Consider the following 23892-nt stretch of genomic DNA (forward strand, 5'->3'; position numbering starts at 1 on the left):
GAGTTGGCACATTGCCTCCAACAACCTGGGCCTTCATTTTAACGGCCTCAGACTAATGGAAGGCTGAGTCAGCCTTGAACAAGTCAGGATCAAACTCCTGGCTGTGGGCAGAGTTAGCCTGCAATATATTGCAATCTAACCAGTGCATCACCACGACTCTTATACCAATTTCTACCTTCCAAAATTCTTTCTGGACTTCAAAGTTCACCTTCGCTTACTGGGGGATACTTTTTTAAAGCACAGCATGCTCACTTGCTTGGTTTGGTTTGGTTTTAGTTTATTACCTTATGAGAACCCATACTAGGGTAAATTTATTTGGCTTAATTGGTTTTGTGGGAGTCCAAGCAGGGTTACCTTAGTAAGCCATAGCACAGCACAACACGGGAAACAGCTGAATATTACACTACTACAGATGTGCAGGAAATATAACTCAGCGCATTTAGCATTCTTGTGACCGTATTGGTCTGGGTGTCCATGCACATACCAACACAAAGAAAGAAACCAGCAGAAATTCAAGTGTGAAAACCAGTACTAATACTTTGATTGTATTGGATTGTACTGAACAAGAAAACTAAAGAGTCTGGAACTATAGTGCAACCAACCTGCTTTATTGCCATGTGGCTGAGTTCCCAAAGTGCAGTCACATGATGCAGGGGAAACACCATTAGAACTTCAGATCTCAGTTGTAAGTCCCCGTTTTCAAGTAAGTCATAATCGGTCATAAGTTGATGACTACCTGTAATGGGTTATCCCTCAAATTATTTAATGCTGCATCCTGCGGTCATGTGCCTGCATTTGATGATGGTCTTATTGAAAATCAGCACTTTGACAAAACTATGCCAATAACGAACAAGGGGATCACACGACTGCCACAGTCACTTAATGATTACTCTGTTCGCTAAATGACCATTGTAAAAAAACTCCACACAACTGTTTTACAACCATTAGAACTTGCCACTGTAATGTGCAGGCTCCATTATGATTGTAACTCAAGAACTACCTGTATTATTCTCACCTCTAGAGTCTTGCATTTCTACAGATGGATCTTCATCCATCCTCCCTTCCTGGAATCAAACATGTGTTGTTGTTGTTTTATTATGTGTATATGTTGCCTTTTTTCACATTTATCCAAAGTCAATAGTCGTCTTTATGTTATCGAACTCCTCTACTCTCAAGGACCTTCCCTCATATAGTTTTAGTTTTGCCTATAGTATAGGAATAATCTTTACTACAACCCCTTGAGGGGCAATAAGATGTACTTAAGTTTTACTTCTGCCTTCTGTACAATACAGAGATCTAACACGAATATTCATAATTAGCAACCACAGAATTTTTAGGATACTTTCACCAAAAAGAGCTGAATGCCCAACAGCCAAGTATCAGCTGGACCGAAAATGAACCAAACATAATAATTTCTGGGTTCAAATATTGCATATTAACCATTAGGGACTGTAGTACATTGGGTAAATACCATTTATAGAAAACTGTTCTGTAGGCCGTTTAGGATACTTGCAATCTAAAAGTGGAAAGAAAGCAAAATGCATTGTGATTTTTCTGCCTACCACATAACTAGCTGTTTACAAACTGTTGCAGATACTGTCACTTTTAATTGGCTTCTCAGAGCATAGAAGAGAGTTTTTCTTCACAATATAATTAGACTCTTTTGCCTCAACTGGGGATAGCAAAGTAATACCCAAAGCAGCCAAATACCAAGCTAAACTTTTGGAGGTCAAAGGCTACTTAAACATTTAAAGGGTTATTACTTCTTCATTAAAGCATGCAGAAAATAATTACAAATCACAGAGAGACTATCGAAGAGTTCCAAGAAAAGCCTGGTCATTAAAGGCAAGTACAGCTAGGGAGTCCAACTTTTCATTTGCTTACACCGTTCAATTTGAGTGTTCCAAGTCATAGATAAAGCCAAAGATATTACTTCATTATTTACTGCAACAATACATTGTACAACTGCATTTATCATTGTTTTCTTTCTCTCTCTTTCTTTTCTCCACCCATCCAGTCACGGCAAATAAAACACTACCTCTGCTTATCTTTTGCTTTTCTATCTGGGCAAGTGGGCAAAGTGCAAACCAAGTCCTAGGTTGTATTTCTTCCATTAGTAAGGCTTATTTGGCTATCTATCAGCCATTCTTGGAAATGAAGATGGGGATCCTGGGTCTCTGTGTTACAGCAGGCTCAGTTTATATAGTTTGGGAAAATATGCATAAATGTGGGTGGGGCAAGGAAATTAGTATAACGTTTGGATTTCCTGCAATATCCTGAAAAGCTCAGGAGGATCTTCAGTCAACACAACATATGTGCACACTTTAAACCCAAGAATACACCAAGGCAGAAGCTTTTCCACCCCAAGGATAAAACACCCAGACATAAAGCGTGTAACGTGGTATATGCAGTACAATGCAGTGAGCCATGTGTAGAGCTGTACATTGGAGAAACAAAACAACCACTTCATAAACACGTAGCACAACATAAGAGAACAAACCCATCAGGACTAGATTCAGCAATCCATTTAACCATATAGATAGACCTTTTCAACTTGATGTGTTCCCAGACTGGCCCTTTAAACCTTGTACTAGTATATCCATTACCACTATAATGAAGTCCGTCCAACTTTCTTCTGGTCATACAAGTCTTCTCTTTCCTCCATACATATTCCCAACTTAGGATCTTCTAAAAGTTCAGATAAGTGCTGAACCACATAGGGCAGGGTCTCCAACCTTGGTCCCTTTAAGACTTGTGGACTTTAACTCCCAGAGTCCCTCAGCAAAGCAGCAAAGCTGGCTGAGGAACTCTGGGAGTTGAAGTCCACAAGTCTTAAAGGGACCAAGGTTGGAGACCCCTGACATAGGGTAAAGAGAGGGGCAAGGGCAGGTGTGAGCTTCCGAGTTGCTCCATTTATCCCATCTTTTTTTTTTAATTTGCATTTATATCCCACCCTTCTCCGAAGACTCAGGGCGGCTTACACTATGTTAGCAATAGTCTTCATCCTATTTGTATATTTATATACAAAGTCAACTTATTGCCCCCAACAATCTGGGTCCTTACATACCATTTTTCACATACCATTCTATGAAATATGGAATGAACATCTCTGCTGAAGAGAGGGACTAGAGGCAGAAGAAGAAAGAAGTGTTTTTAATATGTTGATCAGGCCTGTATATATCTCAGAGCCTTATCTCAGAGCCCCAATGCAGCCTCTTATCTTATCCTAAGAATCCCATTTATCTATTATGCATCCCCAGCTGGTATATAGGCAAAACTGTCCTTATCCCCATCTCTCTTAAAGAAATAATAAAATGCTTTATGTGTTTCTCCCTTGTGCGTGTTAAACAATTATTGCTTGTATGTCTCTATAAAGTATTTAGAATGTAAACCAACAACAGTGTCCATGATTCCTCAAAGAAAGGTTCTCAAATATTTCTGTTAGAACATAAGGAAATTGTTTACTTTGTAGATAGAGAAATAATTTAAGGTCGTGAACATACCTAACACTCCTTCCTCCTCTTATTTTCTCCACAAACAATAATCCTGTGGGGTGAGTTGGGCTGAAAGAGAGTGACTGGTCCAAACTCACCCAGCCGGCTAAGATGGGCCTAGAACTCACAGTCTCTATTCTGGTGCCTTCACCACTGGACAAAACTGGCTCTTCTCTAGGGCTCTGTTTGCTTCCCCATTACAATCTCACTTGTCTGAAATGGTATACAGTCTCTTGCTTGAATAGGGGGTTGGACTAGAAGACTTCCAAGGTCCCTTTCAACTCCGTTATTCTGAAAGTGGCTTAAATACCTCTTCACTTATCTGTCTGTTGTTCTGAGAATGAATCGGAAATGAATTATTGGGGCACTCTTTGAATTTAGGGGGTGAGATCTGAATGCTGGATTGGAGACTTAAGTAAAAATCTAATATAGATAGCCATATATTCTAGAATGAAAGAAAGACAGGATGCCATAGCAGTAAAAGAGCTACTAAATTAGAAGACAGGGATTGTAGCTGAGAAGTAAAGAGCATGCTTTGAATACAAAAACTCTCACAGCCACTAGTATCTGCAGTTTTTTAAAAAGAGAGACTGGGAAATAATATTAAAAAAGAATACTTGCTGTGACCCTACAAATGTTAGGCTAGAAAAAAAGCAGCACAATCCAGGATGTCTTCGCTTTGACTGGTTTTATATATTAAAAAAGTATTTTTTTAAAAATCCTGGCATCAGATACTGTGTTAGATGTAAAACAGACTACTGAGGGTTAAGCAAACCATTTGAAAAGAATAAAATTGGCTGAAATGTTGACTCCCTCATCAGAGAGCCAAGCCTGCCCTAGAGAGAATGGCTGATTTTAAATTAAAAATCAGATCTAATTACAATTTCTGAGTAATATGTATGCATGTATGATCAAGCTCTGTGTTTCATTATGACCTGTACAAACCAACAATGGTACTGGTTGCCTAAATTATATCATGATGTACTGCTTGTTTACTGAGGTTACTGATAAAAGTGAATTAACCAAAGCACCTGATTGTCCTAAGCAATTAACATTTTGTAGGTTATCACTGCATTGTTAAACACAAGCCCAAAGAGCTTTTACTAGTAAGTAGACTGCAATGTTGCTCCATAAACCAATTTGCACCCCAGAGTTTAGAACATACCCTAAAACCGTTTGATTCTCTTTCAAAAACAGAGGTTAGTCTAAAAGGAATACAACTGAAATCTTTTGTCATTATTGTTCTCAGAGTTAGTGATTTGCTTATCTCGCCCTAACTCTAAATAGATAAGACCCATTTTTATGGCAACTTTGCAGTTGCTTTATTAAAGCTTTCACCTTTGAATATTAAAGCTATTATCTGTTCTCCTATTGTTTCCCATTCCAATTAACCACGTCTCACAAAATTAAACCTTTTGTATTAAGAAAATGGTTTTGATGTCATCTAGAAAAATAATAATTGCTGCTTTCCACTTTCTAATAGAAAGAAGACAGGACAACTGGGAAATGCAACTTAACTTTGCATTCAGGCCCAGAATTCCTAGAGGAAAAAGTTTAGGAGAGAAAACCAGAGCAAAGTAGTCTACCACTATCTCCCTCACCTTCATTCAAATGAAGCTTAATGAGTAATTTCAACATTTTCAGCTCCTGAACTTAAAGAAAGTTTATGAACTTCATATTGTGTCCCACTGAAAGACTATTGAAAGGCATTTCACTAAACTACAGGCTACGACCACAATTGGGACTAAGATTTCTGTTGCAGTGGTGGGATTCAAAATTTTTTACTACTGGTTCTATGGGCATGGCTTGGTGAGCGTGGTATGGCTTGGTGGGTGTTGCTTGGTGGGCATGGCAGTGGAAGGATACTGTAAAATCTCCATTCCTTCCCCATTCCAGGGGAAGATTACTGCAAAATCCTCATTTCCTCCCGATCAGCTGGGACTCAGGAGGCAGAAAATAGACGGGGGTGGGGCCAGTCAGAGATGGTATTTACCGGTTCTCCAAACTACTCAAAATTTCCGCTACCATTTCTCCAGAACTGGTCAGAACCTGCTGAATACCACATCTGTTCTGTGAGTCACACCCAATTGTGCAACCTTTCCACACACACACACACACACCCATGGTTATTAAGCAAATCACTGCAATTATTTGATGAATAATTCAATCCTTAAGCAAACTTGGCTTCTCCCATGGTCTCTGCTTGTGGGAAATTGGCTGGGAAAATCGCTAATAGTGATCATATAACTCTGAGTTGCTGCAACTGTCATAAATGCTTGCCAATTGTCAAGTACCTAAATTTGGATCAAGTGATTGTGGGAATGCTGCAAAGGTTATAAGTGCAAGGGTTAGGGTTAGGGTTAGGGTTAGGGTTAGGGCAGATTGTAAATCCCCTTTTTCAGCACTGTTGGAACCTTTAATAGTCACTAAATGAATGGTTGTACATTGTGGACTACCTGTATACTAAAGCTAGCCTGCTTTGGACAATTCACAGCAGCAGCCACAGTAATATGTCATTCTGGATTTTTCCAGGATAATCTAATCAAAATTCAGAAGATCAAGATGTGGTTTATGTTATTTAATACTACAATAATGTATTCTTTTTATCAGCAATCTGCTTTATATTTAACATAATATTAATATATCTCCAAGGTCAGGCTACCCAAAATACTCTTCCATTTAGTAATATTGATTGTATCACCATGGGTAATCAGATTCAGTTAATTCATGAGTCGTCTACTTCAAGGCCTCAATGGAAATCTTGTTCGCTAACTCTTCTGAAAATTTAGAATCTTCCACCTTGCAAATTGGATTCTCAGAAGTAATGCAAATTATTTTTCAATTAAACCTGCTGTTACAAGCAAAGTACTGTACAAAATATAGATATTTCACGTATTAAATTCAGATTCTGATAAATTCTCTTTTCTACAACAGCTTCCAGAATTTCTTTATTTATTTCTCTACAAACTGGTAATATTGTACTACTAACTAGAGCAAACAAAACATTTGCTAGACCAATTCTTGAATACAGCTTATCTGTCTGGAACCCGCATTGCATATTGGACATAAATACAATTGTTCTGTCCCCCCATCTCACCTAAGAAAACACATGTGCCGAAGGACGTCTGCCAGCAATTTATTTACAAGTTGACCTGATTTCCTTTGGCAGAGGAAAGTTCTGGCAGCTACTCTCCAAGTGCCTGCCAAGTTTCTTATCAGGAGACAGCATGTTTGCAGTTTGTTGCCAGGGCAACCAGGAGTCTAAAGAATGGTCAAGAGTTACTCACGAAAATCCAAGCCTTAAATCCAAAAACTGTCTGAAGTTCACATGATGCAGTTTTTGTCCATCACAGGGGCTACAGAACAACTCCACCTGCTTTTATCCCTTGTGGAATGTGGCTCAGTGACTCAGCACTCTCTGGGTCTGCCACACCTCTGCCTTTGCTGCGCACACCTCTTTCTCCGATGCTGTCTGGGATCAATCCAGGATTGATCCTCCTCACCCTCTGTCGGTGGGGGCGCCAACACGCCTCCCTCCTGGCCTTCAGCTGGCACCTGAGGCGTTGCCAGAAAGGAGGGACCTGGAGAGGGAGGCCTTGTTGGCTCCTCCCCCTCACTCTCAGAGTCATCTTCCTCCAGGAGGCCAGGCTAGGGAGCCGGAGTCACAACAACAGTCGAGAGAGTCCAGAGATATTTCACAAGAAGTCCTCCACTCCTCTGCTTGCAATAAAATACCTTATGCCACCAGACTCCAAATTTTGGGCATAGACAACTTAGAACTATGCCGACTTCAGTCTGATCTAAGCATAGTATATAAAATTATCTACCACAATGTCCTACCTGTCAATGTCTACTTCAGCTTCAACCACAACAATACACAAGCAAATAATAGATACAAACCCAAGGTAAACCGCTTCAAACTCGATTGCAGGAAATATGACTTCAGTAACAGAGTGGTCAATGCCTGGAATGCACTACCTGACTCTGTAGTTTCTTCCCCAAACCCCTAAAACTTTAAGCTTAAACTGTCTACTGTTGATCTGCCTAAGAGGTCTGTAAGGGGCGTGTATAAGTGCACCCATGTGCCTACTGTCCCTGTCCTAATATTCCTTTTTACTTACTCTTTTCATGTGTCCAAATTATGTTTATACTTTTACCTGTTATCTTATATATGATTGACAAATAAAAATAAAAGAAACTTCATTGTATCTTCCCCATTAAAATGCCATTTAAAAAGATAACACTTTTCACATTTAAAAAAAGGAAAAAGAAAATAAAATCGCCATTCTACAATCATGATTCATAGAAAATGACTATAAAATTTAAGTGTAAAAGTGAAAGAAAATAAATAACAACAAAAAAAGAGAAAATGTGGCTAAAATTAAAAGAACAAAGAAAACTCTTTCTGAAAGGAATCCAGGTGGAAATATAACTAGACCATAAACTTAGTATTCTTCCTCCCTACCAAGCTCTGAAAATACCATGTTTCCCCAAAAATAAGACCCTGTTTTATATTTTTTTGAACCCCAAAGTAAGTGCTTGGCCTTATTTTCAAAGAAGTCTTATTGTTTTGGGGTGTGTGGAGCAAGATGGGGCTCCTCTTGTTGTCTTAACTGATTTCCAGCTCTGTCCCCCTAACCCTAACCAGAGGAAATGGCAAGGACCGGCTGCTCATGCATTTAAATATTTTCGGGAGGGCTTATTTTTGGGGTGGGCTTATTTTGGGGAGGGTTTATTTTAGCTCATGTACTCAAAAGCCTGATTGGGCTTATTATTCGGGAGGGTCTTATTTTGGGGGAAACAGAGTAGTTCCTAACTACAATAGAAGAATGGAAAAAAGAGATCTATAGACGCTTCTATTTGATGCTTGGGGTAATTACATTATTATTTAATAGATTGCTGTATTTTCCCAACCACAATCTATTAGCTATTCAGATCTCTGAGAAAAAATTTTTTTCTACATGATTATTACAGGATTTGGCTTATAAAAAGATCTAAGTCAGCGTCTTGTTGTCGTCATGTGACGTATCACAATTTTTTCCCCTTCGCTAGATCAAGGGGTGGGTGTGGCCAGCACCTGAAGCATCCAGCCCACGGGCCACGAGTTTGACACCTCTGATCTAAATCTTGCTTCTACTCAGTAAGGACCATCCAACAGATTTTTATGGCCCTGTTGAAACAACTTTTGGCAACTACAAGAGATCACTTGTCTTTTTCATAGGGAAAGTTCAGAATTAATCCTATTTTACAACATGCTTGTCTCTGAATTTGAATCAATTGCTCCTGGCAGATTTCAGCTCTTTTTTCCAAGAAATAGCTCCTTCAACTTCTTAAATTTCTTAAATCTCTACAGCTATTTTCAAAGCATTTTCATCTCTATTTGAAAAAGCTTCATACGTTCTTTCTAAAACTTACAGTTTTGAAGCATACTATGAGAGCCATTTGCTAATAAATTGCATCATGACTAAAAGGTCAACACCAGAGTTTTCAAAAGGTGCTCTGAATTCATATTCCAATGGGTTTTCAAAACACCCTAAATTTTAAGGAGAACTACTTATTTTCTCAATTAAAGTCATATTCTAGGATTTATAAGTGTCTTTAGAAGCTGGAAATACTGCATAGCAGCATAAGGGAAAGTTGTGGACTTTTGTAAGATCAGATTAGTTGGCTGTTGGGTTATAACTACAGAAGTTATTTATCAAGAAATAAATAGTCTCCAGTATTTCCCTCAAAACTAAAGATGTTTCTTAAATTGAAACATGACATTTTGGGAGCACACAGAATAGCTGAATTCTATTTTTATGAGCAATGAACAGACGTATTAATTGAAAGAAGGAAGGAAAGTCTTTTTCACTGATTTTGCCCCCTTCTGTAATTTCTCTCTCTGTGTGTCAACTCTTTTCGTGGAGGAGATTTGCAGAGGTGTGAGTCAGTGCAGTGGGCAGGGAATATTGTCAGAAATGGCCTTCCTCTACTGTCCAACTAGAAAGCTAGTTAGTCTTATCTCTTTTACATAAGAAGGCTTAGTTTACCTCTAAAGTCATCCAATCTGGGATTTAAATTGATACTTCTTTGCTAAAAGTCATCCATTTTAGGTTAACTTAAAATATGCCACTTCTCGCTCCAAAAATAAACTACGAGACATGTTTTCAAAGACAAACCGATCACACTTAAAGGGCAGTGGAACCTAACATTCAGTGCCAAAAATTCACCCACAATGCCATGATTTTGATAGGCAGAATGAGATATTATTGACTATTGAATATCGTTGGACATCTTGTCCATTAACCTTTTATATGGTAACATCCATATGAAAGCAGTTCCAAACTACTAATCTATACATCTGTGGTATTATCAGCAAAGCCTAAGAAGAAATGCATTTGAAGTTCAGGGAACTTAAATAAATAACTTGAACTGCAGCTATTTTTCCCCCCTTTAAAATCAATCAATCAAGTTGTTCTTTCAATTTCATCATATCCCCAAGCTGTATCTTTTTCAGCAAAAGAAGAAAAACTCATCTAACAACAATCCAAACGCAGACCATTTCCTGCCTATGAAGAAACATCTAATTTTCCTGTAGCAGAAGTCACACTATTTTACTGCACCAGAATCATCCGTAGATGTCAAGCACATATTTTTAGCAGAGTACTTGAAGTAATCTGTCCTGCTGCAAATCCATTTGCCAGGTGCCTCAGAAAATATATTTCCTCTGTGATCTTTTGAAAGGCTATTTCTTTCTGAGCGGGGCACCCTTATTTTGAGCTACACATTAATCTGCCAACACTAAATTGATTGTGAAAAAATTAGGTGTTCAGCTTCAGACGCTGGGCTTTCCTTCTTTTTATCTAAGATATAGGAAGTAAAAAAGAGCCAACATAAGCCGCTAATTCATATTTTACAACAATGGACTCTATAGGTCAGCCATGCAAAATGTCTTCAAAGCAGCTCACTGCAAAGATTAATATATACTTCAGAAGTGCAAAGCTTTATTTAGCAACAAATGAGGGTTTCCCTTTTCCTTCACCCTCTCACTCACCGTGACTGCAAATACCAGGCTATTTATCACATACATCTGTTGCAGCTAATGTTTTCATTAACCTATAAAGCAGATTATTAAGAAGTATTTAAAGCCTACCAAAAATAATGATTAATTTTTTTGTGAGCATGGCCTAGTCCACTGACAAAATCCATGGCTTCAAAATTTCTCCATGTTTGGTCCTGTCCTTTACTTATGTTCATAACAGGAAAGATACTAATATTTCACGGAAAAAAAGTGCAAAAATAACATATGTCCTTCTGATCTCGGAACTTTTCCAACTTTTCAGACAAACACGATATTTAGATATATAATGATACCTTTAAAAGCTTTTGTCTTTTATCCCTGAAACTAGCCTTTTCCATCTAGAACTTGGCTGGGGGGAAAAGCAATTTTTAAAATTGTCCAGGAGAGTATCAGTGTGTAGGAAAGGTTAAATACCCTTGGTTCCATCTGAGCTGATTTCCCCCTGCAAATGTAGCCTTAGCCAGTGGTGGAATTCAAGTAATTTAACAACCGGTTCTCTGCCCTAATGATTTGTTCCAACAACCAGTTTGCCAAACTACTCAGAAAGTTAACAACCGGTTCTCCCAAAGTGGTGCGAACTGGCTGAATCCCACCACTGGCCTTAGCCCTCTGCTTCTATATTCCACGTAAAATGAAGTTTCACCCAAAGTGAAAGTTGTCGGAATGCCTGCCAGTTTCAGCATTTATTACCTTTTTCTTTTGAAGCCTCCGTCCTTTGCTAAGTATGTCAGATTAGTGTGAAGATCTCACACAGGGGTTTTATGCTAATTCTAAATAAAGCTTCTGGAGAGGAGTTGGAGAATTATGTTTCCCTTATACCTTTGTACTTTAATGACTGAGTAAGATTTGAGAGCTGCACTATTGATACAGATGAAGAACTGACCTAAAAAACTGAAATGAAAGCATTTGTTGATCATAACAGGACTCCCTGGATCTTTAACATAATAAATCCATACAGATATTGAACTACATGAAGACCTGACCTTTATCGATAGCAAGCAAATTCTAGACTCTGTTAGTTGTAACATTAATTAGACTAAGAGAAAACTGCTTAGTCACATAGGGCTGAATTTCTCTGTTTCTCCATATCTTGTCTGTCTGGTTAGAGCTGACTAAGATTATTGTGAAAAGACAGAAGTCCCTTGGACAGTATGGTATATATTTTCTATGCACAGCTTTTGAAACATTCACATATAATTATTTTCAACAGCCTAAAGACCGGGTCAGACACAAGGAACCAGAATAACATCATGAGGTGATCAAAGTTGCTTCTTTATTGCTGCATGCCTATTAACAAGAATCTTGCCAGACTGATTGCATTCTCTTGGGAAGAGCCAGATAAGGGTTTCAGGGATTCTGTGGGAGATAACATCTGTTCATTTTCCAGCTGTGCAAGGACGCTAAGCTCAACCCCTTCTTCACATCTCACCTCACTCTAGTTGGAGATTCCACTACAGACCATAAGAAAATGGGTTTTTTTAAAAAAAATATTTTTAAACCAAGCTATAACAATATTTTAACAATATCTTAAAAGCAAACATAGTTTTCAAACTCAGGCACAACTGGGAGAGTTTTTCATTTTCCTTAAAGAAAAAACACATTTTTAAAATTATCTGAATGCAGGAAATACTTTCTGACTTGTGTACCTTTTAACTATCAAAAATGTTTTATTTAAATGCAGATGTTGAATTCCTGTCTTTTAATTCTGCACCAACTTATAAATGCAAATGTAAAATTCACATGGTAAAATTATTTTAAAGCCTACTGAATAAACAATCACATTTTAAAAAAAAAAAACATAAGATCAGAAACAATTAACCACTTTTAAAAAAGAAGAGATAGGTGGGTTGTTTTGCTTCTTGCTTATAGAAAGAAGGAGTTTTAGAAGCAAAAGTTGTTCCTACCCATCTCCTTGTTCCTACCTATCTTACTTTGGAAGGCAATAAGTCTTGGTTCTCCTTGTTCCTACCTATCTTACTTTGGAAGGCAATAAGTCTTGGTTCTTTAATTTTATGGATTAAATTAAATGCAGTGCCAAATGCCAAAATTTAGGCATTACCTTCTCACTATCTTATGTTCCCAAGCCAAATCCATTTCTCAACCCATCAATGGTTCCATAATAATATTCTAGTCCATGAAATAAAAAGCTGCACTTTTCTATTAAAAGTCAAATATAATCATAATTAATAGGAATAAAACTCTTTAGTGAGTCCATATAGACCTTGGGGGTGGGGGTGGGGGAGGTGAAGGGTGGGGTGGGGGAGGTGGGGGAGGTGGGGGAAGGGTGGGGGAGGTGAAGATCAGTTGAGTCAACAGTGAGCTGGGTTGTAATTTGTGACCCTAGAAATTGATCACTCTTGTCTGTGGTGCTTTTCTATTAGATAATGTTTTCACTTTCAGAGATAGAATTTCTACAAAAGATGTGTAAGTCCCTTGTAATATATTTATTGCTTTCATAGCCCTTTCTTTAGCATCTGTTGGCTTGCCTCTCCTTTCCACAACAACCTATAAAGTAGGATAAGTCTATCAGAGAAAAATAAAAGTCATGAAGAGAGCTCAGGTTGTTGGATGAGACTTGAATTTGGGTCTCCTAGTCTAAGTCCAAGACTTTCACTAACACCCTTGTATCTTCCTTATTACTGCTCATGTTGTGTATGGCCTTTTGTTTGCTGATTTTCAGCAATCCAGTATATTCAGTCAAATATACTAAATTTTCTTTCTGTTTTAAAAATTAAAAGGGAATACACACAGAGAGCAATTGTCAGGGCTGCACATCTATTTTCTACAAGCAATCTCTCCCCTACAATGCCTTTTCCAGAAGCATAGAATTGAACAAAGGCAGGGGGCATAATAAACATGCCTCTATTGACCATTTTGAACCAGTTCACTACTGAAGTCCTGGGGGATTTAGCCCTCTGCTCATTCTCTCTGTAAGGAACGAGGCCTTTTGGTTTTCAGTGCTCTTCACCTCAGAGCTACTAGAGAAACAGAAGAGAGAATTCACTGGTGGAAGAATAGTAATGAAAGCTTAAAAATCAAATCATTTTTCAGTGTAACAAAGAGTAAAACTGTCAGTTGTGGGAGACTGATGAGGTCAAAAATGTTCCTTATTGTACCAAGATTGAATCACAGAACTTTGAAAAATCATCTACCTTTCTTTCTGTTTCCTCTAGTACTGAATCAAATCAAGGCAGAGTTGTCTTCAGTTTCCTTCTCAAGCTTTCTTCTTTCTCCAGGACTGAGAAATTTTTCCTGAAAGCCCCCCTCCCTTAATTGCTTGTTCATTTCTTCCCTATTCCAAATAGGGAAGCCAATTACAACCTTATAAACAACGATCTTTCATTTCTGGACTGGCAAAATCTATTTGCAACCTGCATAACCGCTAAAGACCACTATAGAGTCTTCCTACCTGAGATCAATAGAGTCATTAAACTATATGTACCACAAATGACTACCATGATCAGGAAAAGCAAACTACCCATATCAATAAAAAAGCTTCAATCAAAAAAAAAATCCCTCCGGAGAAGAAACAAAAAAGGCTATGTTGCAAATTTCAAAATCTGCTACAGAAATATATGCAACCAAATAAAAACTGAATGCATAAATTACCACACCAAGCAAGAAGAGAACCTTCTGCACACAAATTCCAATCATGCCTTTTATAATTTTGTTAACAATAAACTTAAAGACTCAAGATCCATCCCACCACTAAAAGATTCTAACAACAATGAATGCAATGATGAAACAGTTAAAGCAAACCTCTTCAACATTTTCTTTGGCTCAGTTTTTGTTAACTCCGATAACACACATCCGACATTCCACAAACGTACCAGCAATGATTATGATGACTTAACTCATATAGATTTCACAGAAGATAATGTTGGAAAAGCTCTTCATAACTTAAAACCATCGCTATCTATTGGACCCGATGGACTATGTGCATACTTCTTAAAAAAACTTTCCATTAATATAGCAGAACCCCTAAGCATAATCTTTGATAAAGCCTTCACTACCAGCTCCCTTCCCAAACTTTGGTCACTAGCCACAGTCATCCCCATCTTCAGAAAAGGAGACCCCAGCTTAGTCGGAAATTACAGACCTATCTCTTTGTGCTGCATCACCTGCAAAGTCATGGAATCAATCATCAACCAATCCATTACCTCACACTTAGAAACTAACAACCTACTCTCCAATAAACAATTTGGTTTCCGGAAAAAATTATCATGTAACTTACAACTACTCCACTGTAAAAACATATGGACTACAAATCTTGATCAAGGCAAAACAATAGATGCAATCTACATAGACTTCTGCAAAGCTTTTGACTCAGTAGTACATGATAAACTTCTCCTAAAACTAAAATCCTATGGCATCTCAGGACCCCTTCACAAATGGATATCTGCTTTTCTGTCTAACAGACAACAAGTGGTCAAAATTGGCAATGCTTTATCAAATCCTGTTCCTGTCAAGAGTGGCGTTCCTCAAGGCAGCATCCTTGGACCAACACTCTTCATACTATACATTAATGATCTTTGTGACCATATCTCAAGTAATTGTGTTCTCTTTGCTGACGATGTCAAACTATTTAACACCACAGACAATACATCTATCATTCAAAAAGACCTTGATCATCTAACTGCTTGGTCTAAAACTTGGCAACTCCAAATCTCAAGCAGCAAATGCTCAGTCTTACATATAGGAAAAAAGAACCCAAACACTAAGTACATACTAGATGGACATTACCTTATAGATGACCCCATTCCCGTTAAAGACCTCGGAGTTTTCATGTCAAATGATCTAAGTGCCAAAGCCCACTGCAACTACATAGCAAAAAAAGCTCTAAGAGTTGTAAACCTAATCTTGCGTAGCTTCTTTTCCAAAAACACCACACTACTAACCAGAGCATATAAAACATTTGCTAGACCAATTCTAGAATACAGCTCGCCTGTTTGGAACCCTCACCACATCTCTGACATCAATACAATTGAATGTGTCCAGAAATATTTTACAAGAAGAGTTCTCCATTCCTCTGAAAACAACAAAATACCTTATCCCACTAGACTTGAAATCCTAGGCTTAGAAAACTTGGAACTCCGTTGCCTACGACAAGACCTAAGTTTAACTCACAGAATCATCTATTGTAATGTCCTTCCTGTTAAAGACTACTTCAGCTTCAATTGCAATAATACTAGAGCAACCAATAGATTTAAACTTAATGTCAACTGCTTTAATCTAGATTGCAGAAAATATGACTTCTGTAACAGAATCATCAGTGCTTGGAATACTGACTCTGACCTGACTCTGGGGTCTCTTCCCATAATCCTAAAATCTTCAACCAAAAACTGTCTACTATTGACCTCACCCCATTCCTAAGGGGACCATAAGGGGCGTGCATAAGTGCACAAAACGTGCCTACCGTTCCTGTCCTATTGTTTTTCTTTTCTTCTTCCTATATACATATATGCTTATACCTCCTTATATTTACCCATATATGTGTTTATATATTATATAATCTTTTTGTATGATACCTACATATATTGTTATGACAAAATAAATAAATAAATAAATAATAAATTCCAAAGGTCAGCTTTATATCCCTTTTCAAAGCTTACTTTGGATGACAGTGCCTTGGCTGATCTCATAGAGCTAAACAAGGTTGGAAAAAGTTACTATTTCTATGAGACATTCATAGAAATCTTAACACTGTCGACCAAGTTTGGGAGATTATAAACATCTTGGAAAAAAGCCAAGGGAAAACATGGTGATTTTCTTGCCAAGAAAATAGCACGGATAACAGTACATCATCATCCAAATTACTAGCGAGATTTCAATGGGTTTCTACTTTTTTTCCTTTGCAGGTAAAGATGAATTGTTATAGGTGAATGGTTTGTATCACACTAAATATACTAATACATGTTTCAAAAGGCTGTCAATATTTTTTAAGAATGGAGGTTATTTTACATTATTTTGTGTGTAAATCTAAATAAATTGGTCCATGTAACATTGGACGCCAGATTAATCTTAATAATCAGGCCAATGTACACTAAAATGGAGAGGGAGGAATCTTTGTGGGTAGAGAAAATGAAGAAAAAGGGAAAAAAGAGAGTAGAGCAAAGAATTGCCCATAAGATAATGGCTTGTATCACTTGGTCATCCTATTTAATACTTATACTGACTTTATAAAATTGCTTTTGGAAAATCCAGAGTAGAGGTTGTATCACCCTTAGTGCAATAACCATCACTGGAAAAATACATTTCCCAGTGACTCTCTGCAAAATATTAACCTTGCATCTATATTACAGCTTGTATTTAGAAACAAATATTATATTCTTTGCTACTGGGTTATTTTTTGAACTATTTTTTATAGGTTTATTATTTCATCTTACTTTTCTGTTTTTGTCCTGAAATTCAATACCATTGAATGTGTGCTAAATAGCTCACAGAAAACATTTCACCGCCATTGCGTCTCTAACATGTTTTCAGTTGGTTTTCATTATTTTTCAAAAACCAAAATGTAGCACTAAAACCTCATACATTTTCATTTGAGTAGTAGATTTACGAATTTAATTTCTGCTTTATAGAAGTTATTGCTTTTAACAACTTGGGAGGAAGACTCTATAAATTGTTTTATTACTGTTAGACTCCTCAAGACATCTTGCTCTGTGTTTGTCATTTACATTTCATGTTAAATGTGAGATACATTTGGAACAAGAAAATATTTGTTTTAATTTGACCCATCTGTTAAATGAAATTCAGACAGAGACATTGTTATCATAATATTTAAATTCAACAATTCGTAAACAGTATATCTGTTTATTTAGTCTGGGTTAAAAGCACCCCAAAGCATAATTCTTACGAAAGCCACAACTTCAAAAGTGTTATTCTCATGGATGCAGGCCATGATTTCTATTTCTTGTTCATTAATCTATTTTCTAACCAGAGTTATTAGTGAGACATATTATAGTCATCTGAAATGCATCTCAGAAGCCACCAAGGAAACGTATTCCAAACTGTTTACCACTTCATTCCATCATGTTTACACACATATGCACAAACATATATTTTTAGATAGCAATGCAAAACTAACTGGAGATAAGAAATAACTCATTAAAGCAATATCTATAATGATTCCCTTTTTAAAAATGTTCTATTGCTGGTCATCAATTAGAGAAAGGTGATGTAACATTGGGGATATGGCATATTTGTAGGTCTGAGGAAGCATTATTCATGCTAAATGCACAACATGTGAACCACTGCAGGCAACAGGGCAGCTTTTTACAAAAAAATAATGTATTTTCCTAACAGTGAATACTTAATGTTCTCTCTGATCCTAGTCCCAAAAGTGCTTTTTCAAGAAGCAACTGGACTTTCTGGTTTTTCTTTGAATATGTTTCGCTTCTCATCCAAGAAGTTTCTTCAGCTTTGGAAGAAGCTTCTGGAAGAGAGCTGAAGAAGCTTCTTGGATGAGAAGCAAAATGTCTTCAAAGAAAAACTAGAAAGTCCAGTTGCCTCTTGAAAAGGCACCTTTGGGACAACCATGACCTGGATGACTGAGAAGCTCCACAGACATTCTATGATCATCATTACTCAATACTAAAAATATTATAATTTGAAATACTAATAGTATTTTGGTGACAGAAGTCAGAAAGTACCAAGAAAACAAACAAATAGGAACTAGGTCTAGAGACCTCACCTGGGGCACAAATGACCTGACACAGTTATATTTTGGATACATTCTGTGAAGAAACTCTCTCGAGAAACTTGCCTTTGTTGGGAAAGACTGAAGGAAAAAAGAAGATAAGAACCAGCATCAAGGTGGATGGACTCAAATATAGTGAATTAAAAGACCTGAGGGGCCAGGTGGAAGACAAAGCTTTCTGGAGCTGATCACTGGGTTCACATATTACTTAAATCCTAGGATAATACATCTATGAACTTCAGAAGCACAGGTTATGAAATCGTTAGTCGTATTGACGTCAACAAAAGAGAACAACCCAACTCACAAAATGATGAAACAAAACATGTTACTTAATATACAGCAGTGTAGAGTATTATGAAATGACATCATCTTATGCAGCTATATACTGAAAGCACATTAAGTATGCTACATATGGAATGAAAAATGTAACAAAAATATGTTAACATATTTGTTATTTGTTAAAATAGCAAAAACAATGTTATATCATTGATTCTACAAACTAATCTCCTAAGATACTGAAATGGATGTAGGTGAAAGATACTGTAAAGAATTAAACTAAAGAGTCTTTGAGCAAAATGTCTACAGCCTGAATCCAAAACTCTTTATTTATTTTATTTATTTTATTTGTCAAATATATATAAGATAACAGATATAAGTATAAACATGATTATGAATATCGGATAAGGATAACAATAAATGGGGACAGTAGGACAGGGACGATCCTACTCATTAACTATGAATTCTGAGGCTACTTATGAGTCAACATTGCCCCACCATGAAGAATGAATATGTAAGTTAGTTCAGCATTCTTCAGTGTTCATTTGGACTGCTAACTGTAAATTCTGAGAACTATAATCCACACATTATAGGGATTACAAAACAATACAGGAAAAGTACTCTCCATAGCTGAACATGGGATATTAATTTTCACAGTTAGATTTATGAACAATTTTTTAGTGCAACAATAAACCAGCAATAAACAATATGCCAGCTTATTTGCTTTATTTATTTTTAGTGTCTGGTCAGAACTGCAACAGCATGTCCACATTTTCTTGCTTCCCCCCCCAAAAAAAAATAAGGAGGAGGGAATTTGCAATATTCACTGAATTCATTTTGTAGTTAGTTAAATAGTTGAGGTTTCATTGGCTACAGATCATAGTAACAGCATAAGTGTCAGGGTTGATAATAAGTATGATTGCTAATCTATTTACATATTTAATAGTTGCTAATATATTTAAATTTGTTTACCCTACTCTTCACCTCCCCTCCCTAAAATCTGGTGGGCTCTCAAAGGCATTCAAAAAATAACTGGCTTGGTAATATGCACACTCATATAATAGTTTAATAGAAGACGATAATTGTAGGAGGCAAGCCAGCATAAACAAGGAATGGCAGCCATTCAGATGGAACAAAAAGTCAAGAAACCAAAATAAAATGCTGATGCCCAATGAATGACAACCTGGCATATTTCACAGAATGGGGAGATGACAACTTAATAAGTTTTAGAATAAGAAAATGTGGCAAGGAAAAAGCAGAATCTAATGTAATTGCCAGTCATTTAATAAATAAAATGCAGAACGAATTCCAGAAGAGAACAACACATGAAAGCAATTAAGAAATATCAAGACTTTAGTGAAGCCAGTGTAAATCTGAAAGAAAGTGAAGAAAGAATGATTATCTTTTTAACTACCTCTAATCCAATACCTTCAATTGCATGCTCTATTTATAATCTCCACCTAAAAGTTTTGGGCAACTGCATGGTTTCTACCAAGCACGTAACTATATATCCTGACATACACACAGAGAGATCTGAACAAGCATAGTAGTTCAAAAGTGACATGACTATTCGTATATAAATCCTGCAAAGATGAATAATCCCAAGGATTAGAACCTGAAAAACTGACATCTTCATCTGAACCCCTGGTTACGATTACTATAACCGGAAATATGTGGATGAGCGCCAGATAACCACAAAGTTGTTAACCACTGATTATCTAGATCATGGGTGTCAAACTCGCCGGTTCATGTTGCTGTGATGTTTCATGACGTTTTTCCCATTTGCAGAGCTGAGGTGGGTGTGGCCAGTGCGTGACGCATCTGGCCCATGGGCCGTCATTTTGACACCCCTGATCTAGATCTTTACAGTCCATGTATGGTAGCCTCAATGCATATCCAGGTGAGAGAAATTCAGCATGTACCAGGAAAGATTTACATGATAGGGTTATATTAAAGACAAAGAAGCATGGCCAGTGAAATAAAGTAGCAAGGTTAAATATACATCTTGGGGCCAGTTTTCTGAAAGTCTGGATCAATTGATTAATCACATTTATATAGCCACCCATACAGTATATGGTAGAAATCGATTATGGTAGAAATGGATGGGATATATGGTACAAATTGCTTTTGCAAAACCTAAGATTATACAAATCAATATATTGTTAGCATTATTATTAACTGTCTTTTTCCAAGTTTGATGCTCAAGATTGTAACCCATGTCAGTAAGCCTTAACCTTCTTTCCTGGATGTATGGTAAATCCTGCCAAATTCAGATATATTTTATTTCTGACAAGGTCTGTATTGCAAAGATAGGAATTTCAGATAATTGCCTGGGTTGTTTTTTCAGAGAATTTCAAATGTACATGGATCAATATATTTATCATACTTCCTATTTTAGACCCCCATTTCATCCTTCCCTTCTTGTTGCTTATAAAGTGCTGTAAGGTCATCAAACTTTGTTCTGTTTATCTAAGGGAGACGAATTCAGTGTTACCAAGCAACATGATTGTGAAAGCAAATTGAATTTTAGGAACTCCATCCTCACCCAAAGACACACTTAACTGAAGAGATGGAAACTTCCAACCCATACCCAATGAGACCATCTGGAGGTTGCACGATTGTACAACTCTCTAAAAATAGAGAGCTTTCTTTAAATAATGTTAAAAAAATGTCCTAGGATACATATAGGAGATGCTATGAAAAACTCAGGCATTGGATTCTGCACATAAAGAAAAAGGATCTGCAACTTGAAATAAATCCATTCTTCTTAAATACACATTCATGATGCTTGCATCACAGAGGCTCCATATAATTTTTGTGTCACTTACTTTCTACTGAGCAGGAATATTTTCATAATGAATAAGAAACAGTAAATATGAAAAGAGATAGAACCTACTTCAATTCTGCCATTAATTTTCCATTTCAGGTTATCCTTTCTCTTCCATTTCTTTCTTATTTTGTAACTGTATGGTCCCATTTCTTACTGCTCACGATCCCTCACCCATCAATGTATGGTAATTCCATTATGAACTTACCTAAAAAGATAAGAGTCTGTTTCTTGGATCCTCGGCTCTCTGGACTTTCATTTTTCCTTAGAAATTGGGATTGTTTTTCTCTTCCTTTTACTTCCACCGTTCCTTGCTTGTAGACCATCAAGACTTTAATCATATTCCGGCACATAAATGTTACAGAAACCAATACTATGATGTACACAATAAAGGCAGTGAAAATACTAAACTGGAAGACTCTCCATTTGGATGATAAATTGGTACATATTGTCACATTTAAACTGAATTCAGGCAGACGTTGAGACCTAGATTTTTCACAGAGGACCAATCCCCGATGGCCTGGGATGTCTACCAATGGGTGCTCTGCCCCCATTGCAAAGAGAAGGGGTAAGGCCACCAGCACCGATGTAATCCAAACAAAGGCAATGAGGATCTTCACTTTGTAGGTTCCAGAAGTAGCTTTGAACTTAAATGGGTGGCAGATGGCAATGTACCTCTCAAAACTTAGGGTGGCCACATGTAACACAGTGGCATAGCTGCAAGCCTCGAAGAGGAAGCTGTACAACTTGCAGGTTAGATCTCCTTTGGTGGTTGAGAAAGGATTCCATATGATGCTGTAGAATTCCACAGGCATCCCCAGTAAGATCACCAAGAGATCCGAACATGCTAGACTTATCATGTGATCGGTCACTGCTTTTTGCATGTAGCCTTTCTTTTGCAGGATTTTGGAAGTCCGGATGGTGACACTGTTGCCCAAGATCCCTGCCACAAAGATAATGCTATAGATGAGGGCAAGGGTGATCTTCACCCATTTGTCTACTTCAAAGTCTTTCACGTGGCTGTGATCAATGAGGTGCCAACATTCTTCATCATTTGGTGCCCCCATGAGTAAAAAACTAAGTACAGAAACAGGAAGAAGGAAGAGAAAGCAGGTCACCAAAGGTCACTCTCTCTACAGTCTTACAGTTAACATCCCACCAACTTACTCTGAAACATAGCTAGACCGGTTGGTTTGAAGAACCTTTTGTTCTACCGTAAGGACAAACAGAAGTGAAGTTTTAATAACACTTTCCTCTCTCCCATTCCCCACCCTACCCCAGGCCTTATTGAATTAGTCCTCTGCCTCAATCACATTAGCAACAATGAGAGAAAAAACAAACAAACTGAGGAAAGCTTTTTGTTCACCTGTTCTGGGTGAGACAGAAGACAGGAAATGCTCAATGCTGGAGACAGCTCCCAGTTCTCCCTAAAGGACAGCTAACCCGACCAGGAATACTGTTGTAGTCTCTGCCCTTTTCCACAAGATCTGTTCCCTGTGGCTGAAAGGCAGCAGTTTCCGTCAAACATTAACTTGGAGCCGAACAGTGAAAGGGATGTGGTCACTGATGAAGCCGATAAGGCGGGCTGAAAAGGAATGAGGCAACCTGACTAAGTGATAAATACTCTGGCACGGTTCCCCTTCCTGAAATCCCTCCCTGCTTGTTTTAAGAACGGCAAAGCTGGGTTGCTGTTGCCAGCAGTGTCTGGTAGTTTACAATCCCACCATCCCCACAGCTTTCTTTAATGTCCTCTTCGTTAATTTCATCTCTTTTCTGCTTTAGAGGCAGACGAGAAGCAGACCTCTGCAATAACTTGTCAGTTCAAAAAAGGAAGTTGCTTTCCTCATCTCCTAGCAGAGTTTTTGATTTTTGACTTTTTTTAGAGAACTTGACTACATGGAAAGTTTTGGCACTGGGTGGTTATGGACAGAGTTGTACATACAGGTAGTCCTTAACTTATGACTACCATTGAGCCCAGAATGTATGTTGTTAAGTGAGAAATTTTTAAGTGAGTTTGCAGCAGTCCATTTTACGACTTATTTGTTAAGCGAATCCCTGCAGTTCTTGAATTAGTAACACGGCTGTTAAGTGAAGCCTGGCTTGCCCATTGACTTTGCTGGTCAGAAGGTTGCAAAAGGGATCACATGACTCCGGGACACTGCAACGGTCATAAATGTGAGTCAGTTGCCAAGCATCCGAATGTAAATCACGTGACCATGGGGATGCTACAATGGTCACAAGTGCGAAAAATGGTCATAAGTCACTTTTTTCAGTGTGATTGTAACTTTGAACAGTCACTAAATGAGCTGTCGTAAGACGAGGACTACCTGTACTTTGTTGAGCTTCTGAAAATCCAAATCCTCAGAGGAAAACTTCCTTAGTGGGCCAGCGTTGGTAAAAATGATTCTGATGCCAATGAAATTCTATGCATCATTATAATGGCGGAGGCGCGGGGGAAGACACATTATTAGGGTAAAGCTGTTAGCTGCTCCTTTTTGCCCAATGGCAAAATGTCCTGACAATTTTGTTTCCT

The 23892-nt window shown here is 37.6% G+C and overlaps 1 protein-coding gene across 1 annotated transcript in view; it reads right to left on the minus strand.

Moving 5' to 3' along the window:
- The window catches only part of GPR39 (G protein-coupled receptor 39), a 199522-nt gene extending 176650 nt beyond the window's left edge, over positions 1-22872 (minus strand). The window contains exons 1-2 of the mRNA XM_058194276.1: positions 22726-22872; positions 21568-22436 (exon numbers count right to left, since the gene is read on the minus strand). Coding sequence (XP_058050259.1) covers positions 21568-22426 — 859 coding nt within the window. The 5' untranslated portion in view covers positions 22427-22436; positions 22726-22872. The remainder of the gene's footprint in view (positions 1-21567; positions 22437-22725) is intronic.
- Between the last annotated feature and the right edge of the window lie 1020 nt (positions 22873-23892).

Source organism: Ahaetulla prasina, chromosome 1 (genome assembly GCF_028640845.1).
Source record: "Ahaetulla prasina isolate Xishuangbanna chromosome 1, ASM2864084v1, whole genome shotgun sequence".
In the NCBI taxonomy this organism is placed as follows: Eukaryota; Metazoa; Chordata; class Lepidosauria; order Squamata; family Colubridae; genus Ahaetulla; species Ahaetulla prasina.